This window comes from Dendropsophus ebraccatus, chromosome 2, assembly GCF_027789765.1.
Source record: "Dendropsophus ebraccatus isolate aDenEbr1 chromosome 2, aDenEbr1.pat, whole genome shotgun sequence".
Lineage (NCBI taxonomy): Eukaryota > Metazoa > Chordata > Amphibia > Anura > Hylidae > Dendropsophus > Dendropsophus ebraccatus.
Genome location: NC_091455.1, coordinates 9,554,291 through 9,579,852, shown reverse-complemented (window position 1 = coordinate 9,579,852; position 25,562 = coordinate 9,554,291). Strand labels below are relative to the sequence as shown.

General features: G+C 47.0%; 1 protein-coding gene across 1 annotated transcript in view; it reads left to right on the top strand.

Moving 5' to 3' along the window:
• LOC138784099 (adhesion G protein-coupled receptor B1-like) overlaps positions 1-25,306 on the top strand; it is a 104,298-nt gene extending 78,992 nt beyond the window's left edge. Inside the window, exons 2-3 of the mRNA XM_069959614.1 lie at positions 19,133-19,291; positions 25,254-25,306. Coding sequence (XP_069815715.1) covers positions 19,133-19,291; positions 25,254-25,279 — 185 coding nt within the window. The 3' untranslated portion in view covers positions 25,280-25,306. The remainder of the gene's footprint in view (positions 1-19,132; positions 19,292-25,253) is intronic.
• The last annotated feature ends 256 nt before the right edge of the window (positions 25,307-25,562 follow it).

Sequence of the window (25,562 nt, the reverse complement as noted above, 5' to 3'; positions counted from 1 at the left end):
GACCCTGGTGGATGATGGTGGAGAGTCTCTGGAAGTAGGTGACCCTGGGGGATGATGGTGGAGAGTCTCTGGAAGTAGGTGACCCTGGTGGATGATGGTGGAGAGTCTCTGGAAGTAGGTGACCCTGGTGGATGATGGTGGAGAGTCTCTGGAAGTAGGTGACCCTGGTGGATGAGTATTTGCTGCAGTGTAGCAAGAAGCGGGCCTCATCCTCCAGGTCTCCCTGCTCACAGTGCCGGCACAGTCGGCTCTCCCGCGGCTTGTATGTCTGTCTGTGCCGCCCCATCTCTATCTCCAGGCTGTGGGCGCTCAGTCTATAGAGGCTTAGGGTCTGGCTGTGTTTGGGGTGGTGCAGTCTCTCCAGGTATGGCGCCATGGTGTAGTCTCTCTGCAGTGAGTTTGTAGGAGTTACTTATTTCTCTCCTCCATTCCTTTGTATATTGCCCCTGGTATCACTCTGTGTATTGCCCCTGGTATTCCTCTGTATATTGCCCCTGGTATCCCTCTGTATATTGCCCCTGGTATCACTCTGTGTATTGCCCCTGGTATTCCTCTGTATATTGCCCCTGGTATCCCTCTGTATATTGCCCCTGGTATTCCTCTGTATATTGCCCCTGGTATTCCTCTGTATATTGCCCCTGGTATCCCTCTGTATATTGCCCCTGGTATTCCTCTGTATATTGCCCCTGGCATCCCTCTGTATATTGCCCCTGGTATTCCTCTGTATATTGCCCCTGGTATCCCTCTGTATATTGCCCCTGGTATTCCTCTGTATATTGCCCCTGGTATTCCTCTGTATATTGCCCCTGGTATCCCTCTGTATATTGCCCCTGGTATCCCTCTGTATATTGCCCCTGGCATCCCTCTGTATATTGCCCCTGGTATCCCTCTGTATATTGCCCCTGGTATCCCTCTGTATATTGGCCCTGGTATCCCTCTGTATATTGACCCTGGTATCTCTCTGTGTATTGCCTTTGGTATCCCTCTGTATATTGCCCCTGGTATCCCTCTGTATATTGCCCCTGGTATCCCTCTGTATATTGCCCCTGGTATCTCTCTGTATATTGCCCCTGGTATCCCTCTGTATATTGCCCCTGGTATCCCTCTGTATATTGGCCCTGGTATCTCTCTGTGTATTGCCTTTGGTATCCCTCTGTATATTGCCCCTGGTATCCCTCTGTATATTGCCCCTGGTATCTCTCTGTATATTGCCCCTGGTATCTCTCTGTGTATTGCCCCATGGTATCTCTCTGTATATTGCCCCTGGTATCTCTCTGTGTATTGCCCCTGGTATTCCTCTGTATATTGCCCCTGGTATCCCTCTGTATATTGCCCCTGGTATCCCTCTGTATATTGCCCCTGGTATCTCTCTGTATATTGCCCCTGGTATTCCTCTGTATATTGCCCCTGGTATCCCTCTGTATATTGCCCCTGGCATCCCTCTGTATATTGCCCCTGGTATCCCTCTGTATATTGCCCCTGGTATCCCTCTGTATATTGGCCCTGGTATCTCTCTGTGTATTGCCTTTGGTATCCCTCTGTATATTACCCCTGGTATCCCTCTGTATATTACCCCTGGTATCCCTCTGTATATTACCCCTGGTATCCCTCTGTATATTGCCCCTGGTATTCCTCTGTATATTGGCCCTGGTATCTCTCTGTGTATTGCCTTTGGTATCCCTCTGTATATTACCCCTGGTATCCCTCTGTATATTACCCCTGGTATCCCTCTGTATATTGCCCCTGGTATTCCTCTGTATATTGCCCCTGGTATCTCTCTGTATATTGCCCCTGGTATCCCTCTGTATATTGCCCCTGGTATGTCTCTATCACCTGCTTTATTTGGGCTTTTGTCAGGCCATGTTGTGGGGTTTGGCCGGACTGGTGGTGGGTGCCCTGTTGGAGGGCACATTGGGCTCCATGGCTCAGGGAGGCTTTGTGGTGATAGGAGTCTGGCCTCTTTTTCTGTATGTGCGCCCAGAATGAAAGCGCCCTCTTCTGCACCAGTAGGAACCTGCCCAGCTCTGCCCGACATGGCTCTATAATAATACATATAGTCAGCTCTACAATAGGACACAGTAGGCTCCATAATAATACATATAGTGGGCTCTATAATAATATGCGGACGGCTCTATAATAATACACGGCCGGCTCTATAATAGTACAGGGTTACTGATCTAATAATACACGGTCGGCTCTATAATAGTACAGGGTTGCTGATATAATAATACACGGTCGGCACTATAATAGTACACAGTTGGATCTATAATACTACACAGTCGGCTCTATAATAATACACAGTAGGCTCTATAATAGTACACGCTCGGCTCTATAATAGTACACGGTCGGCTCTATAATAGTACAGGGTGGCTGATATAATAATAGACGGTCAGCTCTATAGTAATACATATAGTTTGCTCTATAATAATACATATAGTTGGCTCTAAAAAAAGACACAGTAGGCTCCATAATAATACATATAGTCGCCTCTATAATAGTACAGGATTGCTGATGTAATAATACATGGTCGGCTCTATAATAATACACTGTTGGCTCTTTAATAGTACAGGGTTGCTGATGTAATAATATATATTGTCAGCTCTATAATAATACACTGTCGGCTCTATTATAGTACAGGGTCGGCTCTATAATAATACACTGTCGGCTCTATAATAGTAGAGGGTTGGCTCTATAATATTACATGGTCGGCTCTATAATAGTACAGGGTTGCTGATGTAATAATATATATAGTCAGCTCTATAACAATACACAGTTGGCTCTATAATAGTACAGGGTTGCTGATGTAATAATATGCGGTCGGCTCTATAATAGTACAGGGTCGGCTCTATAATAGTACACGGTTGGCTCTATAATAGTACAGGATTGCTGATGTAATAATACACGGTTGGCTCTATAATAGTACAGGGTTGCTGATGTAATAATATATATAGTCAGCTCTATAATAATACACTGTCGGCTCTATTATAGTACAGGGTCGGCTCTATAATAGTACACGGTTGGCTCTATAATAGTACAGGATTGCTGATGTAATAATACACGGTCGGCTCTATAATAGTACAGGGTTGCTGATGTAATAATATATATAGTCAGCTCTATAATAATACACTGTCGGCTCTATTATAGTACAGGGTCGGCTCTATAATAGTACACGGTTGGCTCTATAATAGTACAGGATTGCTGATGTAATAATACACGGTCGGCTCTATAATAGTACAGGGTTGCTGATGTAATAATATATATAGTCAGCTCTATAATAATACACTGTCGGCTCTATTATAGTACAGGGTCGGCTCTATAATAATACACGGTCGGCTCTACAATAGTACAGGATTGCTGATGTAATAAAATCCTCATGTTCATCCCCATTTACTTCAGGATAAATTTAAGAGAAGATGAAAAATTCTAAAAAGAAAAGGGCAGGTAAGTGGCGGCGGCTTCTCCATTAGTCAGTGTGAGGCGTCGTCCATCACACGGAGCAGGTCACTATGTCGTGGATCAATATCCAGCACGGCCATCGCTCACATCCAGCGGGAGCATCGCCCGAGCTCTGTCACCTCTCAGCAGCGTCAGCCACAGCGTATAACCTCAGGGCCGCAGCTGCCACATAGAGCGTGGAAACATCATAATTAAAGGGCATCTCCACCTTTAATGCACAACGTCTCCGGTTAATAGGAGACCCCAGTGTGACCCGTCCTGTCCACTTCATTACCTGTTCTGTCTGTTACTTAATTATATTCACTTCTGGGAAAGTTTGGTGACAATCAATATGGCCGCCATGGGGGTGGGGGGAGTCTTTACCCTTATATTATTAGGCATTCTGTTATCTGGGAAAGCTGGGTGACAACCTGTACAGACTATAATGGTGACGGCTATATTGGTACAAATAGAAGAAGTTGTGTGAGTACTGATTACTAAGTAACCACAGAGCATTGTCTACTGGATACAATTGTATCAGCTGAGAGCAGGACTAGCTACAATGTATCAGGCTGTAGAGCTCACAGAGCATTGTCTACATGGATACAGCTGAGAGCAGGACCAGCTATGTACAATGTATCAATCTGTAGAGCTCACAGAGCATTGTCTATACTGGATACAGCTGAGAGCAGGACCAGCTATGTACAATGTATCAGGCTGGAGCTCACAGAGCATTGTCTACACTGGATACAGCTGAGAGCAGGACTAGCTATGTACAATGTATCAGTCTGGAGCTCACAGAGCATTGTCTACACTGGATACAGCTGAGAGCAGGACTAGCTATGCACAATGTATCAGTCTGGAGTCCAGGCTGTAGAGCTCACAGAGCATTGTCTACACTGGCAGAAATACATGAATCTATAAGGATGCCCTGAGCTGATTTCTCCTATATTTTCCGGTTATTCCGATCAGTTTGTGGGTTCCGGCAATGGCCATAGTGATCGTATCCAACAATTGGAAGAAAACTCTGGCACTTGATCCATAAGCCGGAGGGTCTCGTGTTCCTGAGGTCGGGGAACAAATGACCTTGATTCTCTCATTTGGACGGGACGACGGAAGAGATAAAAGCTGGAAATTGTGGCATTTTGATTGGGCCGGCGGGATCGATGAAGAGTTCTCCTCTCTCTCTCCTTCCCATTCATACAGGACGGAGGGGCTTATAACTCAGCGCTGTCAGGGGAAAGGTCGATTCCGAGATCGATAAAACCTGGATGTTATTGCGCTCAAATTTTGACACTGTCTAAAAGGTCAGGCGTAGTTCCCGGGATGGCGGAACCATTGAATTACCATCCGTTTCCTTGTTTTCTGTGCGTGATTACTGAGAGGAGCTGAAAACATCGTAATGGACGGGGGGGGGGGGGGGGGGGGGGTCGTTACATATAGCAAATGGGATCAGCAATGGAGAAGATCAGGATCAGACCATGACCCGCACATCGATGGGATGGGAAGAAGCATCTCACATGGCTCCTCCATTACAAGGGTTATCCAGCGCTACAAAAACATGGCCACTTCCCCCTCTCTTGTCTCCAGATTGGGTGCGGTTTCAAACTCAGTTCCATTGAAGTAAATGGAGCTTAATTGTAAACTGCACCTGAACTGGAGACAAGAGAGGGGGGAAAGTGGCCATGTTTTTGTAGCGCTGGATAACCCCTTTAAGGCCACCACTAATAGAAACCACTAACATACCCATAAGGCTCTCCACCAGGCTTCACATAGACCCGGACGGTGCTGACAGAACTCACCGAACGTTGGGGTTCTCACAATCCCGAACCTTCTGCATTTGACTCCCAGTGGATGGAGAAGTTGGATGCTGCCCCAGGGCTCACATACCCCCTCAATGACAGACACATACCCCCTCAATGACGGACACATACCCCCCCAATGACGGACACATACCCCCTCAATGACGGACACATACCCCCTCAATGACGGACACATACCCCCTCAATGACGGACACATACCCCCTCAATGACGGACACATACCCCCCCCAATGACGGACACATACCCCCTCAATGACGGACACATACCCCCTCAATGACGGACACATACCCCCTCAATGACGGACACATACCCCCTCAATGACGGACACATACCCCCTCAATGACGGACACATACCCCCTCAATGACGGACACATACGCCCTCAATGACGAACACATACCCCCCCAATGACAGGCACATACCCCCCCAATGATGGACACATACCCCCAAATGATGGACACATACCCCCCAATGACTGACACATATCCCCCCCAATGTAAGACACATACCCCCTCAATGACGGACACATACCCTCTCAATGACGGACACATACCCCCTCAGTGACGGACACATACCCCCTCAGTGACGGACACATACCCCCTCAATGATGGACACAAACCCCTCCAATGACGGACACATACCCCCTCAATGACGGACACATACTCCCTCAATGACGGACACATACCCCCTTAGTGACGGACACATACCCTCTCAAAGATGGACACATACCCTCTCAATGACGGACACATACCCCCTCAATGACGGACACATACCCCCTTAGTGACGGACACATACCCCCTCAGTGACGGACACATACCCTCTCAAAGATGGACACATACCCTCTCAATGAAGGACACATACCCCCTCAATGACGGACACATACCCCCTCAATGACGGACACATACCCCCTCAGTGACGGACACATACCCTCTCAGTGACGGACACATACCCCCTCAGTGACGGACACATACCCCCTCAGTGACGGACACATGCCCCCTGAAGACGCAATGTCTACAAATAAGGTTGTCCCTCCTCTCCTCTTCTTACTGTCATTGACTTCCAGGCAGACTTAAAGGAATTGTTCAACCCACATTTTTTCTTTCAAATCCGCTGGTGCCAGTAAGTGCCAGAGATCTATAAATTAATTCTATTTAAAAATCTCCAGTCTTCCAGTACTTATCAGCTGCTGTACGTCCTGCAGGAAGTGGGGTTTTCTTTCCTGTCTAACACATCCCTCTCTGCTGCCACCTCTGTCCATGTCAGGAACTGTCCAGTGCAGCAGCAAATCCCCATAGAAAACCTCTCCTGCTCTGGACAGTTCCTGACATGGACAGAGGTGGCAGCAGAGAGCACTGTGTCAGACAGGAAAGAGAACACCACTTCCTGCAGGACATACAGCAGCTGATAAGTACTGGAAGACTGTAGATTTTCAAATAGAAGTAATTTACAAATCTCTATAACATTCTGAAACCAGCTGATTTAAAATACAAAATTTTGGGGGGAACTACCCCTGTAATGGGTCTGTTCTCCCTGAGTTCGGTGATTGTTGTGTTTTGTTGGTCTATTTGTCATTGCCCCAGTAGCCAGAATCCTGCTCCACACTGACGAGGGGCAAATACCCCAAAACTGCAGTCTGTGGATGGATGCCTAGCCTTGGTAACCCTTGTCTTATGTGGTTATACTCGCCACAGAGTTAGACTTTGACTTACAGGGGCCACCCTGGTGTTTCCCTATTTAGGTCTCAAAGCTCGCAACAGAGGTAGGACCTGAGGGACTACGTATCAGGGTGGTTTGGTGCTCTCCCCACTAGGAGGCACCCCTTGGCAATGGGCTTCCTTCTCTGGAGAGAGGGATATCTGGCTATTCCCGTGTTTTGAGACTCGTAACTGAGGCTCCACGGACCCCTTTTTTGCATATATATATATATATATATATATATATATATATATATATATACGCATTATTACTGTCCTGTGCATGGACCTTACTGTATTTAATCTATTTCCTGGCCCCTCAGTAACTTAGGACCATGATGCTTTGCATCTTTTTTTATTTTTTACACGCACCATAGATTATCCGGGGCGCCAGGTTACATCTCACTACAAGTCGTGAATTCTCGTCTCGGCCGCACTGAAAGGATCTTATTCCATTAAATCACCTCTTGGCTGCGGATCCCGCTCTGACTTTGTGCCCAATACAAATGGAGCCACATTAAAGCCCTCGCAGCGGTATTAATAATCCTCCAGAAGAAATAATACCGCCATGTTTATGTCTCCTGAATGAACTGCGCGGCACAAAGTGACATTGATTTTGATATTTTTTTTTGGAAAACAGCTTGAAGACGGCCGTATTTGACACTTGTGGAGTAACCGGTGGCCGCGGCCGTTTAATGGACTGACCCGGGAACGTCCAATTTGGATGAAGCGGGTGACTTGCCGCCCCGGCTAATCCGCTTATTCTCTCCCTCTCAGCCTGCGGCATCAATAAAGGAATCCCAGCCCATTCCGGCGAGCAGATTTATTGGATCTTTTAATTCCACGGAGTTGCATATTTTATTATTGGTGTGTGAAATAAAATTATTATTACAGCTGTAGAGAGCAGGTTTCCAGGTCAGATTTATTGAGCTAGTAAATTGTACGGCGTTGGCTTCATATAAATTCTGAATATTTTATGAGAGGTTGTGGGGTCTGCGGGAAGGATTGCAGATGTTGGTGCTTATCAGGCAAAGCCGCCATGAATGGATTATGTAACAACTTGTTACTATGCTAATAATCTCATCTGGAGGTTTATGGGGAAGAAAAGGCTCCACTTCTTTAAAAGTAGACGGAGTCTATGTAACAAGTGTGGTCACTGTGTACTCCTATTTTATTACTGATCCTGAGGTACATCCTGTATTATACTTCAGAGCTGCACTCACTATTCTGCTGGTGGGGTCACTGTGTACATACATTACATTACTGATCCTGAGTTACATCCTGTATTATACTTCAGAGCTGCACTCACTATTCTGCTGGTGGGGTCACTGTGTACATACATTAATGATCCTGAGTTACATCCTGTAATTCTTTTTATTAGAAAAATATAAAACATAACAAGTATAACTACATAAACATAAACGCGGCTCCATCAGCCAGAACAAAAACAAATACAAAGCTTTTCTGCTTATAACAAAAACAACAAATTAATAAATTCTTAAACAATGTCTTTACGGAAAGGAAATCCTCCCTCACACCTGCCTCACTGGCCAGTCCAGCTTCATTATAAGATAGTACCAAAATCCCCCAAACTTACAACTATTACTACCCCCACCACCGCTACTACTACCTACCCCACACTCACACCTCACAGCACACAGAAATAATATAGTAAAGCCACTTTAGACCAAGGGCCAAAAAGCTATAACAAGGTTTGAGCCATTCTTGTCTCTAACTTAATACAGTCCCTGCTTGGACATAACTGAACAAAATAAGAAACCAAAACTACACAAAGCTTTTTTTTTTTTTTTTTTTTTTTTTCCTTCAACACACACACAGCACCCCCCACTCACACACACCCCAGCACAATTCACCAACCAAACCTCCCATCCCCATATACATAACTCCCACCTAACCCCCCCCACACACACACACACAATACACAACTTTAACAGTTAAGAAACTATCCTCAACTAAAACTAACCTAACAAAACAAAGTTAGTACAAATGGAAACATCAAATACTAACTTGAGAATACCAGGTCCGGCTGCCTTATATACTTAAAGATAAAATATGATGATAATAATAATAATAATAATAATAATAATAATAATAATAATAATAATGTATACTAATAAACAATAATGCAAATAATAATAAAATTATAGCAATCAAATTACATAAACCTATCTAATATTCTAACTACAAACCCCATCACCCACACCCCAAATCTGGACATGAGTCTGGGTCCATAAGTTCAGTTCTTGTCCCTCAGTGACCCATGCCAGAACCCCAAGTACTCATCCAGGAAAAAGCATGCGATGTAAACCCCCCATCACCCCTCCCAACCTATCCTATACCAATACCATATACAATAACTATAACCGTCCATAGGGCTTATCCAGCCCTCAACTTACCAAACTACCTAAAACACCAACACCACAACACATAACAACAAGGCTCAAGTTCGGTAGCCTGTAAGCCCTTTACTGTTTATAACTGAATAGAAAATTAAAACAAAAAGCTAAAGTGTCATGCACAGCCCCCCACCGGGATCGGAGGATGGCAGACCGGGTACCATAATAATTTATAACCTATCCCTGACTATTCACCCTACCCTCTCCCTACTACTATCCCTAAATATTAATCTAACCCTCACACTCTCCCTACCTCTGTCCCTATCTACTCTGTCCCTAACCAGAATTATGGTCCCTCACCCAGTGGGCTCAGTACCTAGGGCACAGCAAAGGAAAACCCTCTCCACAGGAGAGAAGCCCTACTGGTACCCAGCCTGCCATACTCCAAAGACCTGATCTTCCCGAGGTCACCAGTGATGTTCCTACAGACCTCCACCTCGGAGAGGACTCTACGCTGTGTAGATACTAGACACCGTGCGTTCCACGTGTGGTACCTAACTACTAAGCTGACTAGAAATAACGTGCAGCGATCTCGGCCACCCAGGTTCCTGAATGCCCCATAAGCCCACTCCGGATAGGTGAGGCTGGCTAACTGACTCCAACCTATGGAGGCGCCCACCCTGGTGTAAACCCCTATATTGAAGGGACAATGAAGCAGGAAATGATCCATGCTCTCCAGCGTATTTCCACACTCCTCTCGGGGACACCCCCGATCATCGGAGCTCCTGCACTTCAAATTGTCCCTCACATATAGCTTCCCCTGGAAGCAGCGCCAGGCCAAGTCCCAAAACTTCTGGGGGATCCTCTTTGAGTTCAATAGACTTAACCCAACCCTCAGATCCTGACCTGGGCAATCCCTGAGCGCCAGGGGCTTCTGGAAATGGGTCAACAGAACCCTTTGGTCAAGGAATTTCCTTGACTGAGTCCTGATCTCCCACATTCCCAGACCCCACCGACGTATCATCTTCAGAGTCAGGGTAGCGTAAGCCGGAAGATATCCATGGGGTGTACGAAGGTCCTTCACTCGCCCTCCTGTCTCCCATTCCTGGAAGAAAGGCCGAAACCATTCCCTGCAGGAGAGTACCCACGGAGGAGCCCTCTCTTTCCAGAGGTTTGCGATGTTAGCTTTCAAGAAGGTGTTCACTAAGAACACCACAGGGTTCACCATAGACAAACCCCCTAGTCTCCTCGTGCGGTACGTAACCTCTCTCTTGACCAGGTTCAGCCTATTCCCCCATAACAGCTGGAAGAACAGGCTGTAGATCCTAGTATAGGAAGCCTCTGGCAAGATACATACACTGCCCAGGTAGATAAACAAAGGGAGCAGGTATGATTTGATCAGGTGCACCCTTTCCCTTAAGGTTAAAGACCAACCTTTCCACTGATCCACCTTCCGAGTGGCATCCTGGAGCCTACCATCCCAGTTTTTAGTGGGGTAATCACCCTGGCCAAATGTGATGCCCAATACTTTTGCTGACTCTTGGGGCTCTGGAAGGGTGCCCGGGAGATCAAACCTGGGATCCCCCCCTCCCAGCCAGAGACTCTCACACTTGTCCCGGTTGATCTTGGACCCGGATGCCTCCGAGTAGCGCTCCACTTCAGACATCACCATAACTGCCTCCCCTCTCGAGGATACAAAAACAGTGACATCATCAGCGTACGCTACCACTCTCAGGGTGGCTTCTGGCTCCTCCAGGCTCATCCCGACCCCTGCCAACGGTCCACAACCAACCCTCCTAAGGAAAGGGTCGATCGCGAACACATACAACAGTGGGCTCAAAGGACAGCCCTGGCGAACACCAGACCCAACCTCAAAAGAGCGGCCAGACCAACCGTTCACCAGCGGGAAACTCTCTGCCCCTGCATACAAGATCTTAAGCCAATTGACAAAAGTATCTGGTAGGCCATATCTCAGAAGGACGGACCAGAGGTACTCGTGGTTCACCCGATCAAATGCTTTGGCCTGATCCAAGGACAGCAAGTACCCCTTCCAAAGACCCGCACTACTCCGCTCCACTGCCTCCCTGACACTAAGGACAGCACTTAAGGTGCTTCGGCCTGGAACAGAGCAGTGCTGAGCCCCCGAAAGGAGCCGGGGTGCAAACTTCACCAGCCGATTAAACAGTATCTTGGCCAGAATCTTCCTGTCCGCATTGAGAAGAGCTATGGGCCTCCAATTCTCAATGCGGCTCGAATCTTTACCCTTTGACAGAAGAATCAGGGCTGACCTCCTCATTGACCTCGGCAGAGTGCCCGAGGAGAGACACTCATTGAAGACCTCGGTCAAGAGGGGAACCAAGAGGTCCCTGAAGGTCTTATACCACTCAGATGTTAAGCCATCTGGACCTGGCGACTTCTTCAGGGCAAGCCCTTCAATCGCCAGTCTAACTTCCTCTTCCCTGATCTCTTCTGCCAAAACATCAAGAGAGGGGTCTACCCCTGGCTCAGGAATGGTTTCAGCCAGGAAACCCGACATCACATCTCGATCTAGATCCTTCCTCCCCAAGAGGTGTGAGTAAAAGGATCTGATGACCTCCAGGATCCCTGATCTGGACCGGTTCAGAGATCCCGTACTATCAACCAGTCCAGTCACAATCTTACTATTCACTGACATCTTACAGTTTCTGTAGGGGTCGGGCGAGCGGTACCTCCCGAAATCCCTCTCAAAAACTAAAGATGTGTGCCTATCATACTGACACCTCATGAGCAAGGCTTTCACTCTGGAGATCTCCTCTCTACTACCTCCAGTCGAGACGAGATGCTCGAGTTTCCTCCTCAGGCCCTGATACACACGATACCTATTCAGGGATCTGAGGCTCGAGAGCTGGCGGAAGAACCTCGCAACCCGCTTCTTGAATATCTCCCACCACTCTGACTTACTACTACATAGGCCCAGTAGAGGTACCTGACTCTGAAGAAAATCCTCAAAGGATTGTCTTACCTCTGCTTCTTCCAGGAGGGACGAATTCAGCCTCCAGTAGCCTCTACCCATCCGGGGGGTCTCTGAAACATTCAGGGAAAACAAAATTAGACAGTGGTCGGAGAACTCCACCTCAACCACGGACACTGCGGAAGAGACGGCTTCCTCCTTTAAATAAAACCTGTCTAATCTAGACCTGCAGCTACCTCGATGATAGGTGAAACCCGCGTGGCCCGAGGGTGTCCGGATGTGGGCATCCTCTAGGCGAGCTTCCCTAACTATACTAATCAGGGCCATGCTATCATAAGCCAGCTTGTCTTTGGCGCCTCTCCTGTCCTGAGACCTCGTGATAGTGTTGAAGTCTCCACCAAAGATCACCTGCCGACTCGTAAAAAGAAAGGGCTTAATCCTCATGAAAAGGCTTTTACGGTCCCACTTAGTCTGTGGGGCATAGATGTTAATGAGCCTGAGCTCTTGCCCCCTCATGAGGACATCCAAGATCAGGCACCTCCCCATTTCCAACTCAATAACCCGTCTGCATTCTACAGGAGCGGTAAAAAGGACCGCCACCCCACTATACGGCTCAGCCGCAAGAGACCAGTGTGAAGGTCCATGCCTCCACTCTCGCTTGGCTTTTACTAGCAAGGCTTGATCTGTCAACCTGGTCTCCTGCAAAAACAAAATGTCGGCGTTAATACGACCGAGAAAATCAAAGGCTGCGAATCTAGCCGTATCCGACTTAATGCTGGCACAGTTAATGGATGCCAGCGTCAATGGGGTGAGTGCCGCCATCATGGGTGATTGAGTTGGACAGCCTTGTCTCTTTATTTCCTACCCTTCTTTTTACCACCTTCCCCATCAGAAGAAGATCATTTTGCCTTTTCTTTAACCCGCTTTAAAGATGCAGACATATCCATACCCAGATCCTCATCTCCTGACCCAGGGGCCACCTGACCTCCCGAGGAAACAGCCTCAGAAGGAACAGGCTCGGCACCTCCTGGAGACCTCACCGTCTCCAAAATCAGTCCCTCAACCTCGGATTTGCCGAGGGCCTGGTACCTATTGGACAGAACGATCAGAGGGGGGTCAGTCAGGCTTTCCTTTGGCACTTGGCCCGCAACACCGGAGGACAAAGAAGAAGATGCCCTAGGTCCCCTCTGGCCTTGCCTCCTACTGTCGCACTTACGTTTTTCATTTTGCCCTTTCCCACCATCCTCATCCAAACTTTCATATTGGGAGGAACTGGAGGAAATGGCTCTCTTTGCCTCCTCTTTACGAAGTCTCCTTATCTCTTCATCTAACTCGATATCCTCTAGAGCCTCAGCTGTTCCCTCTAAGCTGGCATCTGGAGCAGGACCACTGACTACTCCTGCCACCAGGGAACTTCCCAGGTCCCTGCTCCTTCTGCGCTTCTCCTCTCGCCTTAGCTTAGAGGGGGTCTTGTTTTTCACCTTCTTCACTGGCACTAGTGCCCTTTCTCCTCTGCTGGTTCCCTCCCCAGGTGAGGCAACAACAAGGCTCTCCCCATCTTGGGCGGCCGCAGCATTGGAGAATGAGCGTGGACACCTGCTAAATGGGTGACCAAGGTCACCACACAGGTGACAGCGAATCCGGCCACAGGCGGCAGCCAGATGACCCTCCGCACCGCACAATGCACAAATCAGCTTAGTGCAGTTTGCACTAAAGTGGGTGGGATCCCCACACCTGTGACACAGCTTCGGCTGTCCCTGGTAAAAGACTTGGATCCTATCGCGTCCGAGGAAGGCAGCAGATGGAATGTGTGCGACAGTGTTGCCTGAACGACGGAGGCGAACGGAAAACGTCCAGGCTCCGGACCAAATACCATGCTCATCCAGATTTTTCTTGGGGATGTCCGTCACCTCCCCATACCTGCCTAGCCAGGTCATGATGTCATAGCAAGAAAGCGACTCGTTGCGCGTCAAAACGGTCACTTTCTTGACAGAACTCTGACGGGATACCACCTTTACAGCGAAATCCCGCCACACAGGCTCATCCTTCACCAACTCGTGATTGGACCAGAAGAGCTCAAGTCCCTCTGGCTTCACAAAGCTGATGTCGAATTCAGAGGTACCGTAGGGGTGGATCAGGGCAAAGATGTCATTCGCCCTGAATCTCATCTGGAAGAGAAGCTCCACCACCTTTGCCCTGGATGGGCACGCATCACTGCCTCTCCATACCAGACGGGCCACGTTCCTACGGCCAACCTCCTGCCCGGGTGTCGGAAGGGACCAGACCACTTCCCCATTATGCTCTCGGAATGCCCCAAGCCCATGTCTTTCTACATAGAAGGACAGGTCGACCTCCCGGCCCTCTACTTGGAGCGTTCTGTCTCCTCTCCTCAACGCCTCCAGGAGGCGTCGTTGCAAGTTACCTTCTCCTGGATTAAGAGATGAGGATCCCCTAGTTCCCCCAGCAGTGACGTTGGCATAGCTCCTTACTGGAGCGGCCACCACTGGGGGGGCAGCCGGACCATCCCCACTCCCCCCAGCAACCACAGAAGAAACATTAACACCAGCATTAATCATTTCCTGCCTAGCTGGGCTGGACTGGCCTACCTGTAGTCTGGCTGGCTTTATTACATTACTACAGGATATATTAGTAGTAGCTCTGGCATTAGCAGTGGCATCCTTGGCATCCCCGGGCACATTTGACTGGGCAACCGTCTTCCCCTTAACATGGGGAGATGCAGCATTGCCACCTGCCCGGCCCTCAGCCTCAGCCAGCACCTCTGCCTCAATCTCCTGCACCGCCTGAAGCATGGCTTCATTAATGTTATGGCTGTCAGAAATCTGTCCATGTCCATTGGTGTGTACCTGCGGCACCAGACAGGCACCTGACATTACAGTCTCTTTACTGCTTGCTCTGTCCCCGGCAGTACGATTATTGCTGGCACTTGTGGCTTCTCCTGAGGCCTGCACACTCCTCCCTTTGCCTGCAGAGGAGCATCCTGCAGCTCCAGGTCCACTCAAAGGATCGCCCACAAGCTTGGTTTTGATGCCCGACCGCCCGGGCAATGTGCCAGCCGCTGGCACTGGGACACTCCTCCCTTTACCTGCAGAAGAGCGCCCTGCACACGTCACCTCAGCCACCAAACTGTCCGGCCCCCCGGCCGCTCCTACACCGTTACCGACCTCACTACCCTGACCAGCGAGGCCGGCGCTCTCCGCCATCTTGGTTGTACTCTTACTGGCTTTCTGGCCCCGCTCCACAGTAGCAGAAGCGGGGACAGTCAGATTACCAGTATCTGCACCCTGAGACGACTTTCCAGCCGCCCCAGACTGCACAAAGGGAACATACACAAGGTTCACCTGCTCTGCTGGCTTCTTCCTCTTTTTTCTGCCTTTCCTCTTCTTTTTAATTAAACTCTCCATCCCCAGGTCATCTCCAAAGCTGAAGTTCTCCATGTGCACTGGGGATTCAATTTGTTTTATCTGTGCAAGCAGAGCTCCTCCAGAGTCGTTGTCGTCATCATCATCATCATCATCACCACCATCATCATCCTCTGTAGAGCCTTCTCCTGAAGATGTTGGTAAGGCCACTTGTCCTGCAGGTAGACTCAGCTGGGACTCATCCACCACTTGTGCACTGGGGGATTTTGTAGCCAAGTCCTCCAGACTCGCTGTCACAGTGGTCTCTCCAGCTTCTATGTCTTCTCCTTCCTCTTCCTCACTACTGCTCTCACTATCTGCGGAACAATCACCCCCATCATCCTCCTCCTCCTCCTTCTTTGGGGATTTCATACTGGCAAATCTGTCCGCATTGAGGAGCTTCTCTCTGAAGATATCGCTGCCCTCCAGGATAACCATTCTCTGCAGCTCCAGCTCTCTCACCTCCTGCTGCAGAGACTTCACCTTGGCTGTAAACCCAGGCTTCTGCTTCTTTGGGGCTGAGCTGGCTCTGTGCTTAGCAAAGCTCAGGTCTTCTCTTAACCCCTTCAGTATCTTTCCCAGCTGCTCATACTCAGTAAGCTTTGCAGCTATCCTGGTGCCATAGGTGGCTGCAGACTCCCTGGGCCCCCTGAGACCCCACTGCTCCACCACCTGACTCTCCTGGGAGCCCCTCCGTGCAGCTGCACCTGCACCCCGTCTTCCGCTCACCTTACTTGCAGGCTTTGTATCAACATCAGAAACCTTGCGGCTTCCACCCGTCGCTGGAAGGGCTGGGTCCACATTGCTGCGAACCCTACTAGATCTTCTTACCCCTCCAGCCGGAGCGCTGGCCGGTAACTTACTCTCTACACCCCCCGCCGGCCTTGACCGGGAGGTGGAGGTCAGGGGATCCATGCTGAGAACTCTCCCAGGAAGCTGCCACCTTCCTGGGGAAGCAGGTGGTAAATCAGCCTCTCTCCTCCTGGAAGTCTGGATGTGTGGAGCTCAGCAGCAAACACAGACACACCCAGTAACCACACCCTCCAGAGCTGCACTCAGTATTCTGCTGGTGAGGTCACTGTGTACATACATTACTGATCCTGAGGTACATCCTGTATTATACTTCAGAGCTGCACTCACTATTCTGCTGGTGGGGTCACTGTGTACATACATTACATTACTGATCCTGAGTTACATCCTGTATTATACTTCAGAGCTGCACTCACTATTCTGCTGGTGGGGTCACTGTGTACATACATTACTGATCCTGAGTTACATCCTGTATTATACTCCAGAGCTGCAGTCACTATTCTGCTGGTGGGGTCACTGTGTACATACATTACATTACTGATCCTGAGTTACATCCTGTATTATACTCCAGAGATGCACTCACTATTCTGCTGGTGAGGTCACTGTGTACATACATTACTGATCCTGAGTTACATCCTGTATTATACCCCAGAGCTGCACTCACTATTCTGCTGGTGGGATCACTGTGTACATACATTACATTACTGATCCTGAGGTACATCCTGTATTATACTTCAGAGCTGCACTCACTATACTGCTGGTGAGGTCACTGTGTACATACATTACTGATCCTGAGTTACATCCAGTATTATACTTCAGAGCTGCACTCACTGTTCTGCTGGTGGGGTCACTGTGTACAGAGGTTGGATATTTGTGATTGCACCCAATAAATCCTCCATGTTGCTGCTGGAATAGTCCAGTTATATGCCGCTATATCGTATAGCACAAGGATAGGGGAATTGTGGACAGTGTTGGAATCATGTGACCCTCTTCCCTTCTTCCTCCTCTCTTCTTCCTCCTCCCTTCTTCCTCCTCCCCAAGGGACATGTTAAAAATAATCAGGACCTGGACCTCAATGGCGTCCGCTCATGGATTCTATGGATCCTATGGATTATATGTTTCCATTATCTTCTACCAGTTACCAATTCTTAAACAATTGTATCCGATTACAGGTGGTAATGACTTCTTGCGTCCGACGCTCCCGGCCAATGGCCGTTCTTCATTAACTGTTAAGGGTCAATATTATAGATTGAGTGGCTGAGCGGCCATCTGCGGGGAACCTTGTGCAGTTATACAAAGCGATTGCTAGTAAATCTCTATCATATTGTTCTAATATTGGAAGAAGTCAGAGAGATGGAGAAATGGAAGATAGCAGAGTTTACATTCTTCCTAGGTTTATCTTATATCTTAGATAGGTATCAAGTATAGAGGTATATTCTTTGTCTATAGAGGTATATATATATATGCGACAATACTTCACAGCAGATACTCAATGAGCAGGGTGTAGGGAGAACAGTGAGTGAAGAGCGCAGCTCTGCATATGACTGAGATTTAAAGGGGATTTAAAGGGGTTAACACCCCGCCCCCCCCCCCCCAGAAAAAAAATTTTTTTAAATCAACTGGAGCCAGAAAGTGCCAAAGATTTGTAATTTACTTCTATTAAAGAATCTTGAGTCTTCCAGTACTTTTCAGCTGCTGTATGTCCTGCAGGAAGTGGTGTATTCTTTCCAGTCTGACACAGTGTTCTCTGCTGCCACCTCTGTCCATGTCAGGAACTGTCCAGAGCAGCAGCAAATCCCCATAGAAAACCTCTCCTGCTCTCCAAACTGGAAAGAATACACCACTTCCTGCAGGATATACAGCAGCTGATAAGTACTGGATGATTGGAGATTTTTTTTTTCTTTTTTTTTTTAATAGAAGTAAATTACAAATCTCAGACACTTTCTGGCCGCAGTTGATTTTTTTTTTTGGTGAACAATCCCTTTAATATAACATAAGATCATGTGCAATAACCTATGAGACACTGATGTGTTTTAGTATAAGAGGGTTTGGGATTGGTAATAGTGACTGTGCACATGTTCTGTGTGGAGGAGGATAAGGCCGTAGAGTCATGTGACCAGTAAGTCCCAATGCTACATGGACTGTCATGTATCTATACTCATGTATCATGTATCTATACTCATGTATCATGTATCTATACTCATGTATCATGCATCTATACTCATGTATCATGCATCTATACTCATGTATCATGTATCTATACTCATGTATCATGCATCTATACTCATGTATCATGCATCTATACTCATGTATCATGGATCTATACTCATGTATCATGTATCTATACTCATGTATCATGCATCTATACTCATGTATCATGTATCTATACTCATGTATCATGTACCTATACTCATGTATCATGTATCTATACTCATGTATCATGTATCTATACTCATGTATCAGGGATCTATACTCATGTATCATGGATCTATACTCATGTATCATGTATCTATACTCATGTATCATGTATCTATACTCATGTATCATGTATCTATACTCATGTATCATGGATCTATACTCATGTATCATGGATCTATACTCATGTATATGGAGGATAATGAAATCTCTTTTGTTTCTTCTCTCAAGGTGGATGGACGGCATGGACGACATGGGGGGATTGTAACAGAGACTGTGGGGGTGGGCTGCAGACCAGAACCAGGACCTGTCAGTCTCCCCCTGATGAAACCCACATCTGTGAAGGCGTCTTAGAAGAAGGACGACTCTGCAACAGGAAGGCGTGTAATGGTAAGTGGAGGAGCGCTCACTATCCGGACACATCCTATAGGAAATGTTACCATGACCTATGACCTATTACATCTGCAAGGAGTTACCGCTATGGTGGGTCCGTGCCCCTGGTGAAGTCATGAGACAGAGACCCCCGCAGTAGTATCACCCTTCCCCCCTCCTCCTCTATGGTAAACTTTATAGTTAGTTTCCCCCAGTCGTCTGTATATGATCTTGTCTGTAATCATTGCGTATAACACTGTGTATGTTCCTATCTAGTCTTGTTTAGTCTGGTCTAGGATTATTGCACATAACACTGTGTATTTTCTTATCTAGTCTTGTTTAGTCTGGTCTAGGATTATTGCCTATAACACTAAGTATGTTCTTGTCTAGTCTTCTCTAGAATTATTTTGTATAACACTGAGTATGTTCTTTTCTAGTCTTGTTTAGTCTGGTCTAGGATTATTGCACATAACACTGTGTATGTTCTTGTCTAGTCTTGTTTAGTCTGGTCTAGGATTATTACATATAACACTAAGTATGTTCTTGTCTAGTCTTCTCTAGAAATATTACATATACGACTGGATGTTCTTGTCTAGTCTTCTCTAGAAATATTACATATAAGATTGGATGTTCTTGTCTAGTCTTCTCTAGAATTATTGTGTATAACACTCTGTGTTCTTGTCTAGTCTTCTCTAGAATTATTGTGTATAACACTGTGTATGTTCTTGTTTAGTCTTCTCTAGAATTTTTGCTTGTAACACTGTGTATGTTCTTGTCCAGTGTTCTCTAGAATTATTGTGTATAACACTGTGTATGTTCTTATCTAGTCTTGTCTAGCCTGGTCTAGGATTTTTGCTTATAACACTGTGTATGTTCATGTCTAGTCTTGTCTAGGATTATTGCATATAACACTGTGTATGTTCTTGTCTAGCCTTGTCTAGTATTATTGGGTATCAAGCTGTGTATGTTCTTGTCTAGTCTTGTCTAGTACTATTGCATTACTCTAGTCGTCATCCTTCCTCAGGTTTCTCCATGGTCGGTGATTGTATCTTGTCTTATGGAAAGAGTTAATAGACACGATTGAACCAGATGAAGGTTTCTGGAGTGGTGTTGGTTGCGCTCCATGGGAGACTACTTGTCAGGCTGGAGCGGGGGCTGCTTATGGCTATGTGGCGAGGGGTGATTTATTACAGCGGCTCAGCCTGGGAGTCACATTTAGGATTGATATTTAGCCTGGGGCGACGTGGTTCTATGTCTAATCCCGGCTCCAGGAGGGCTGCATGTTAGAGCCGTGTGATGTGACAGTCAGTCAGCTCTCTGGGCTCCCAGGAGTCAATGACAAGGGCTTCATGTAGAAAGATGAGGTGGCCAGCAGAAGTTTTACACAACTTTTGTGCAACCCCAGCTAACGCATGACGCCATTGACAATATGGCCACCAAAACTTAGGTTGGCTTCAGCTGTTGTGCCGTGTGGTGTAAACCATTGTGTGATCTTCTTCTATTGTGTGATCTCCTTCTATTGTGTGATCTCCTTCTATTGTGTGATCTCCTTCTATTGTGTGATCTCCTTCTATTGTGTGATCTCCTTCTATTGTGTGATCTTCTTCTATTGTGTGACGCCACTGACTGTGGTTACCAATAGTGATGAGTGGACTGTTCTGGATCAGCAACATACTCCGAACCTGAATGTTGGTCATATGACTCGAGGCATCTGGAGAAGGTGGCCAATGGCTGTATCCATGGTCTCCAGGACTCCCTAGGACGGCATCTAACTTCTCCAGCCACCGGGTGTCCAATGCTGAGCGCTCAGGTTCGGAACGTTGCTGACCCAAACAGTTTGGCAAATCCACTCAGAACTACTTACCGAACATCAGAGTTGATGACTATGGGGCAGTCTGATGCAGAGCTTCCACCCTATTAACATAAAGTCATCATCAGAGGTTACAACTGATGGCAGCAACCATTAAGTCATCTGGGAGCCATTATTGACTCAGTGGCCATCAATAACTGACTGCAACTATTGTGTAATCTGACCTTATGGTTGTGTCAATGAGTGTTCGACACCACTGACACAATGAAGTATCAGCTCGCTGCAATAGTGAAATAATCTATAAGTGACAAGGACGATGGTCGCCATCAATTTCAGGCTTAAAGGTGGCCACACGCATTGAAGGTATGTCAGCCAAGCCAATGACATGGGGGCTGGTCAGCTCTCTGATGGGTTTGGTAACTTGCCGCCTCTTCGCCTCTTGAACATGTTGGGGTAAAGAAGGTATAGGTGCTTAGATTTGTTCGGGGGGGGGGGGGGGCAGACAATGTAAGTGTATGGGAAGTCAGAAGGAACCGCTCGCTCATCTGACAGGTATGCGTATGGCATCTGACTTATATAGCCATAGCTGACGTGACGGATCCCCCCTCCTTCACTGACTGGCTGAGCGGACCTGAGACGTCACGTCTCAGGCACGCGTCAGACACCAGGAAGCGGCCGGGAACCGGGCACCGGAGCGACGCGATGCAGGACCCATCGCTGGAAACGGGGAGGTGAAAGACGTCTTTTCCCTCAACCACCTTGTCCCCGGTCCCAGCGAAAAAGTGCCCCCCCCCCCCCCCCCCCACTGAAATACCCCTTTAAGACTGCTGGATGTGTCCACGGTGTCTGTAATTCCCAATGAGCCTAGGGGGCTGTTTTATGCAGTTTGCATAACTCCCAAAGACAATAGTGGGAATTATGCAAATAGTGTACCACCGTGAGCGATACTGTTCCTGTAACTCCTGGTGACCTCTATAGGAAACTGTGTAAATAGACTGGTTGGTTGCCTCCAGCATCTAACCACCTCCTCCAGCTGCAGGCAAAGCTTTGGAGCTCTGTCATTTTTTTTTTAATTTATTTAAAAATCTCCAGTCTTCCAGTACTTATCAGCTGCTGTATGTCCTGCAGGAAGTGGTGTATTCTCTCCAGTTTGACAAAGTGCTCTCTGCTGCCACCTCTGTCCATGTCAGGAACTGTCCAGAGCAGCAGCAAATTCCATAGAAAACCTCTCCTGTTCTGGACAGTTCCTGACATGGACAGAGGTGGCAGCAGAGAGCACTGGGTCAAACTGGAGAGAATACACCACTGCAGATGATAAGTACTGGAAGACTGGAGATTTTTATATAGAAGTAAATTACAAATCTCTCACACTTTCTAGCACCAGTTGATAAAAAAAAAAATATATATATATATATATATATATATATATATATATATTATTTTTTTATTTTATTATTTTTTTATTTTTTTATTTAAATTGACAAAATTATTTATTATATGAGTTTTCTGCCATGTCCGGTAAAAAAAAAAAATCTGAATAAAATCAAGTAGATTATTGAGCTGGTTTCCTGCGGCAGATGTGGCTCCATCTTGTCTCAATCGGTAATTTAAATATTATATGAGAAGAAGGAAGCATCTTGGGTAATGCCGGAGCACGTCCCATAGTAATTATCTCCATTTTTTGGAAAGGTGATTATACTGTCAGTCGGGGCTCCTGGTTCTACGGCCGCGGAGTCTGATGGGTGCGAGGTACGCAATAGCCAGGATTAATGAATGACCAGAACTGGAAGCCGGGCCGCTCACGTGGAAAGTGATTAGGGTGAAATTAGAGGAAATTACTTCATGCATTTTTTAGCTCTTCCATCATTAGAAATTATTTTGCAATTAGCGGCAGGTTCTCGGAGGCCTCCGGACTCTCCGTGCAAATGAACAGACACAAATGAAGTTTAGACCTGGATGAGAAATATTGTTCCGGTGAGGAGGTTGTTGTTGGGTCCTCTGGGGATGAGCTGATCCCGAATGCCCCCTGTGTGTTCACCCGCTATCTATCGGGTATATAAGATCACCCCACTACGTGATGAGCAAATCTTTCCGACTTTTGGTCCGAAAGCAGTTCGCTCTATTGGCATACCTGTGATCTCGGCTGTATAGTTGCGCTCCCGGGAATATGCGGTCAGGATATTCCAGGCAATCAATCTGGAATTCCCTGGAATATTCTGGCCGCATATTCGCGGGATCGCAACTATGCACCCAGGATCACAGGCATAACAATAGAGCGCAGACCAAAAGTCCGACGGACCGCTCATCACTAGTGGTGACTTCTATAGGTGCCTTAAGGTCCACTGGTGCATACAAATCCAATCTGGTGAAGATATAATACAAGCGTAACTGGCTATAGTAGTGTTCATCAATCTGTTGCTGAACTACAACTACCAGCATTCCCAGGAGAGCCTATGTGTATGTCAGGACATAATGAAGACTGTAGTTTTGCAACAGCTGGAAAGCAACAGGTTGGGAATAGTGTTGAGAGGACTTAAAGGAGTAGTTCATAAAAAAATCTTTTAAATCAACTAATCTCAGCAAGTGCCAGAGAGTTGTATTTTACTTCTATTAAAAAATGTCCAGTCTTCCAGTACTTATCAGCTGCTGTATGTCCTGCATGAAGTGGTGTATTCTCTCCAGTCTGACACAGTGCTCTCTGCTGCCACCTCTGTCCATGTCAGGAACAAATTCCTATAGAAAACCTCTCCAGCTCTGGAGAGTTGCTGACATGGACAGAGGTGGCAGCAGAGAGCACTGGGCAGACTGAAAGAAAAAAAAAAAAACATTTCCTGCAGGACATACAGCAGCTGATAAGTATGGGAGGACTTGAGATGCTTAAATAGAAGTAATTTACAAATCTATATAACTTTCTGACACCAGTTGATTTGAAAGAAATCAACTGGTTGGGAAATCCTGGTCTGGAGTCCTGGAGAGCTTCAGCACCACGGACAGCACCACGGACAGCACCACAGACAGCACCACGGACAGCACCACAGACAGCACCACGGACAGCACCACAGACAGCACCACAGACAGCACCACAGACAGCACCACGGACAGCACCACGGACAGCACCACAGACAGCACCACGGACAGCACCACCACATCTGCTCGGCATTATTCATGGACTCTGCTTCCGGTGAAGATTTTTGCATTGTCTGCTGCGTCTTGTATTATACGCGCATCCCATAAACCTTGAACGCTTTGTTAAATCATTGTTCTCCTTCGCTCAGACAGCAGTGGTTACATTGTAGCGGCGGTGGAATACAATCAATAGGACATTATGTTTCCTGTATTAGGAGAGATGCTTTCCTGTTATGTTTTGCATTGCTTGTCTCCCAGGCTTCTGTGCTAGAAACAGATGGAGAGCTTCTATTTCCAGGCATAAGTTATCATCTCTGTAATAATGTAGAATTAAGGGGCCCCCTGACTGTGATCCCAGTCTAGGACGGTGGTACTTCTCCCACGTCATGGGGGCTTCATATAGCCTGCACAATGACCCCAATAATAGGGACATAGATATACAGCCCTATCTACTCCTCCTCACAGGAGCTCCAAAAGAGATGTCATGGGAGCCCCAGTCTTCCGATGGAGATAGAATAGACATCAGATTCTTATGGTAGATACTATCAATATGCCAAGAATATCTCAGATGCTAAGGTGTTCTTGTGGATTTTGGAAGTGGCACCAGCTGACAGTGTGGCCCTTAGACCAGAAAGGACCCTGCACCCCTGTCCCAGGCCATCAAGGCGTTCCACCACAGCAAGTGTACCCACCTTCTTCTTCAACTTTGTAGCCCCTTTCATCATTCCACAGATTGTAGGGCAGAAGATAAGGGGCACCATAGGATAATAACATTGAGTAAAGGGTAAAAAGATGAACTTGAAAGGAACTCATCTAAAGATGCTGCGCTTAGAGCTCAACATCTAGTAGTGCAAATATGGCACTCGAGCTGCCGTGCTCCATAGTAGACTGGAATAGTAGACCACTAAACCAACTGGATTATTCCAAAGAGACCAATTTTACATGGATAACATGCTGCCAATCGTTCTATACATTGTAGGAAAAGGTCCAAGTTCACCGTTCTGATTCAAAAAATGTATCCACCCTTATCTTTCCTTGGTTTAGTTTCTAATATTCGAGGAAAACCCTAAACAAGCTGCAATTCCCATCACAACCACTGGCCGGCCACCTCTAGACCCAGATGGCATGAAGATCTCCAAGCAGAGTATTACAGATGATCATTTTACTTTTTGGGGTAGGTTGAGTCATGAGAAAGGTAATGTTGGACACATCTGCATTTTTCATCTAGCATTATAGAGCTCCCTGGTGGAAGCTCCTTTTTGGGCTCTTCTTTCAGCAGGTTCTCAGCTGCCATACCCTTATGGCATTGTTGGATAAAGCAAGCTATACCCTCGGACAGTCTAGTTACAGTCA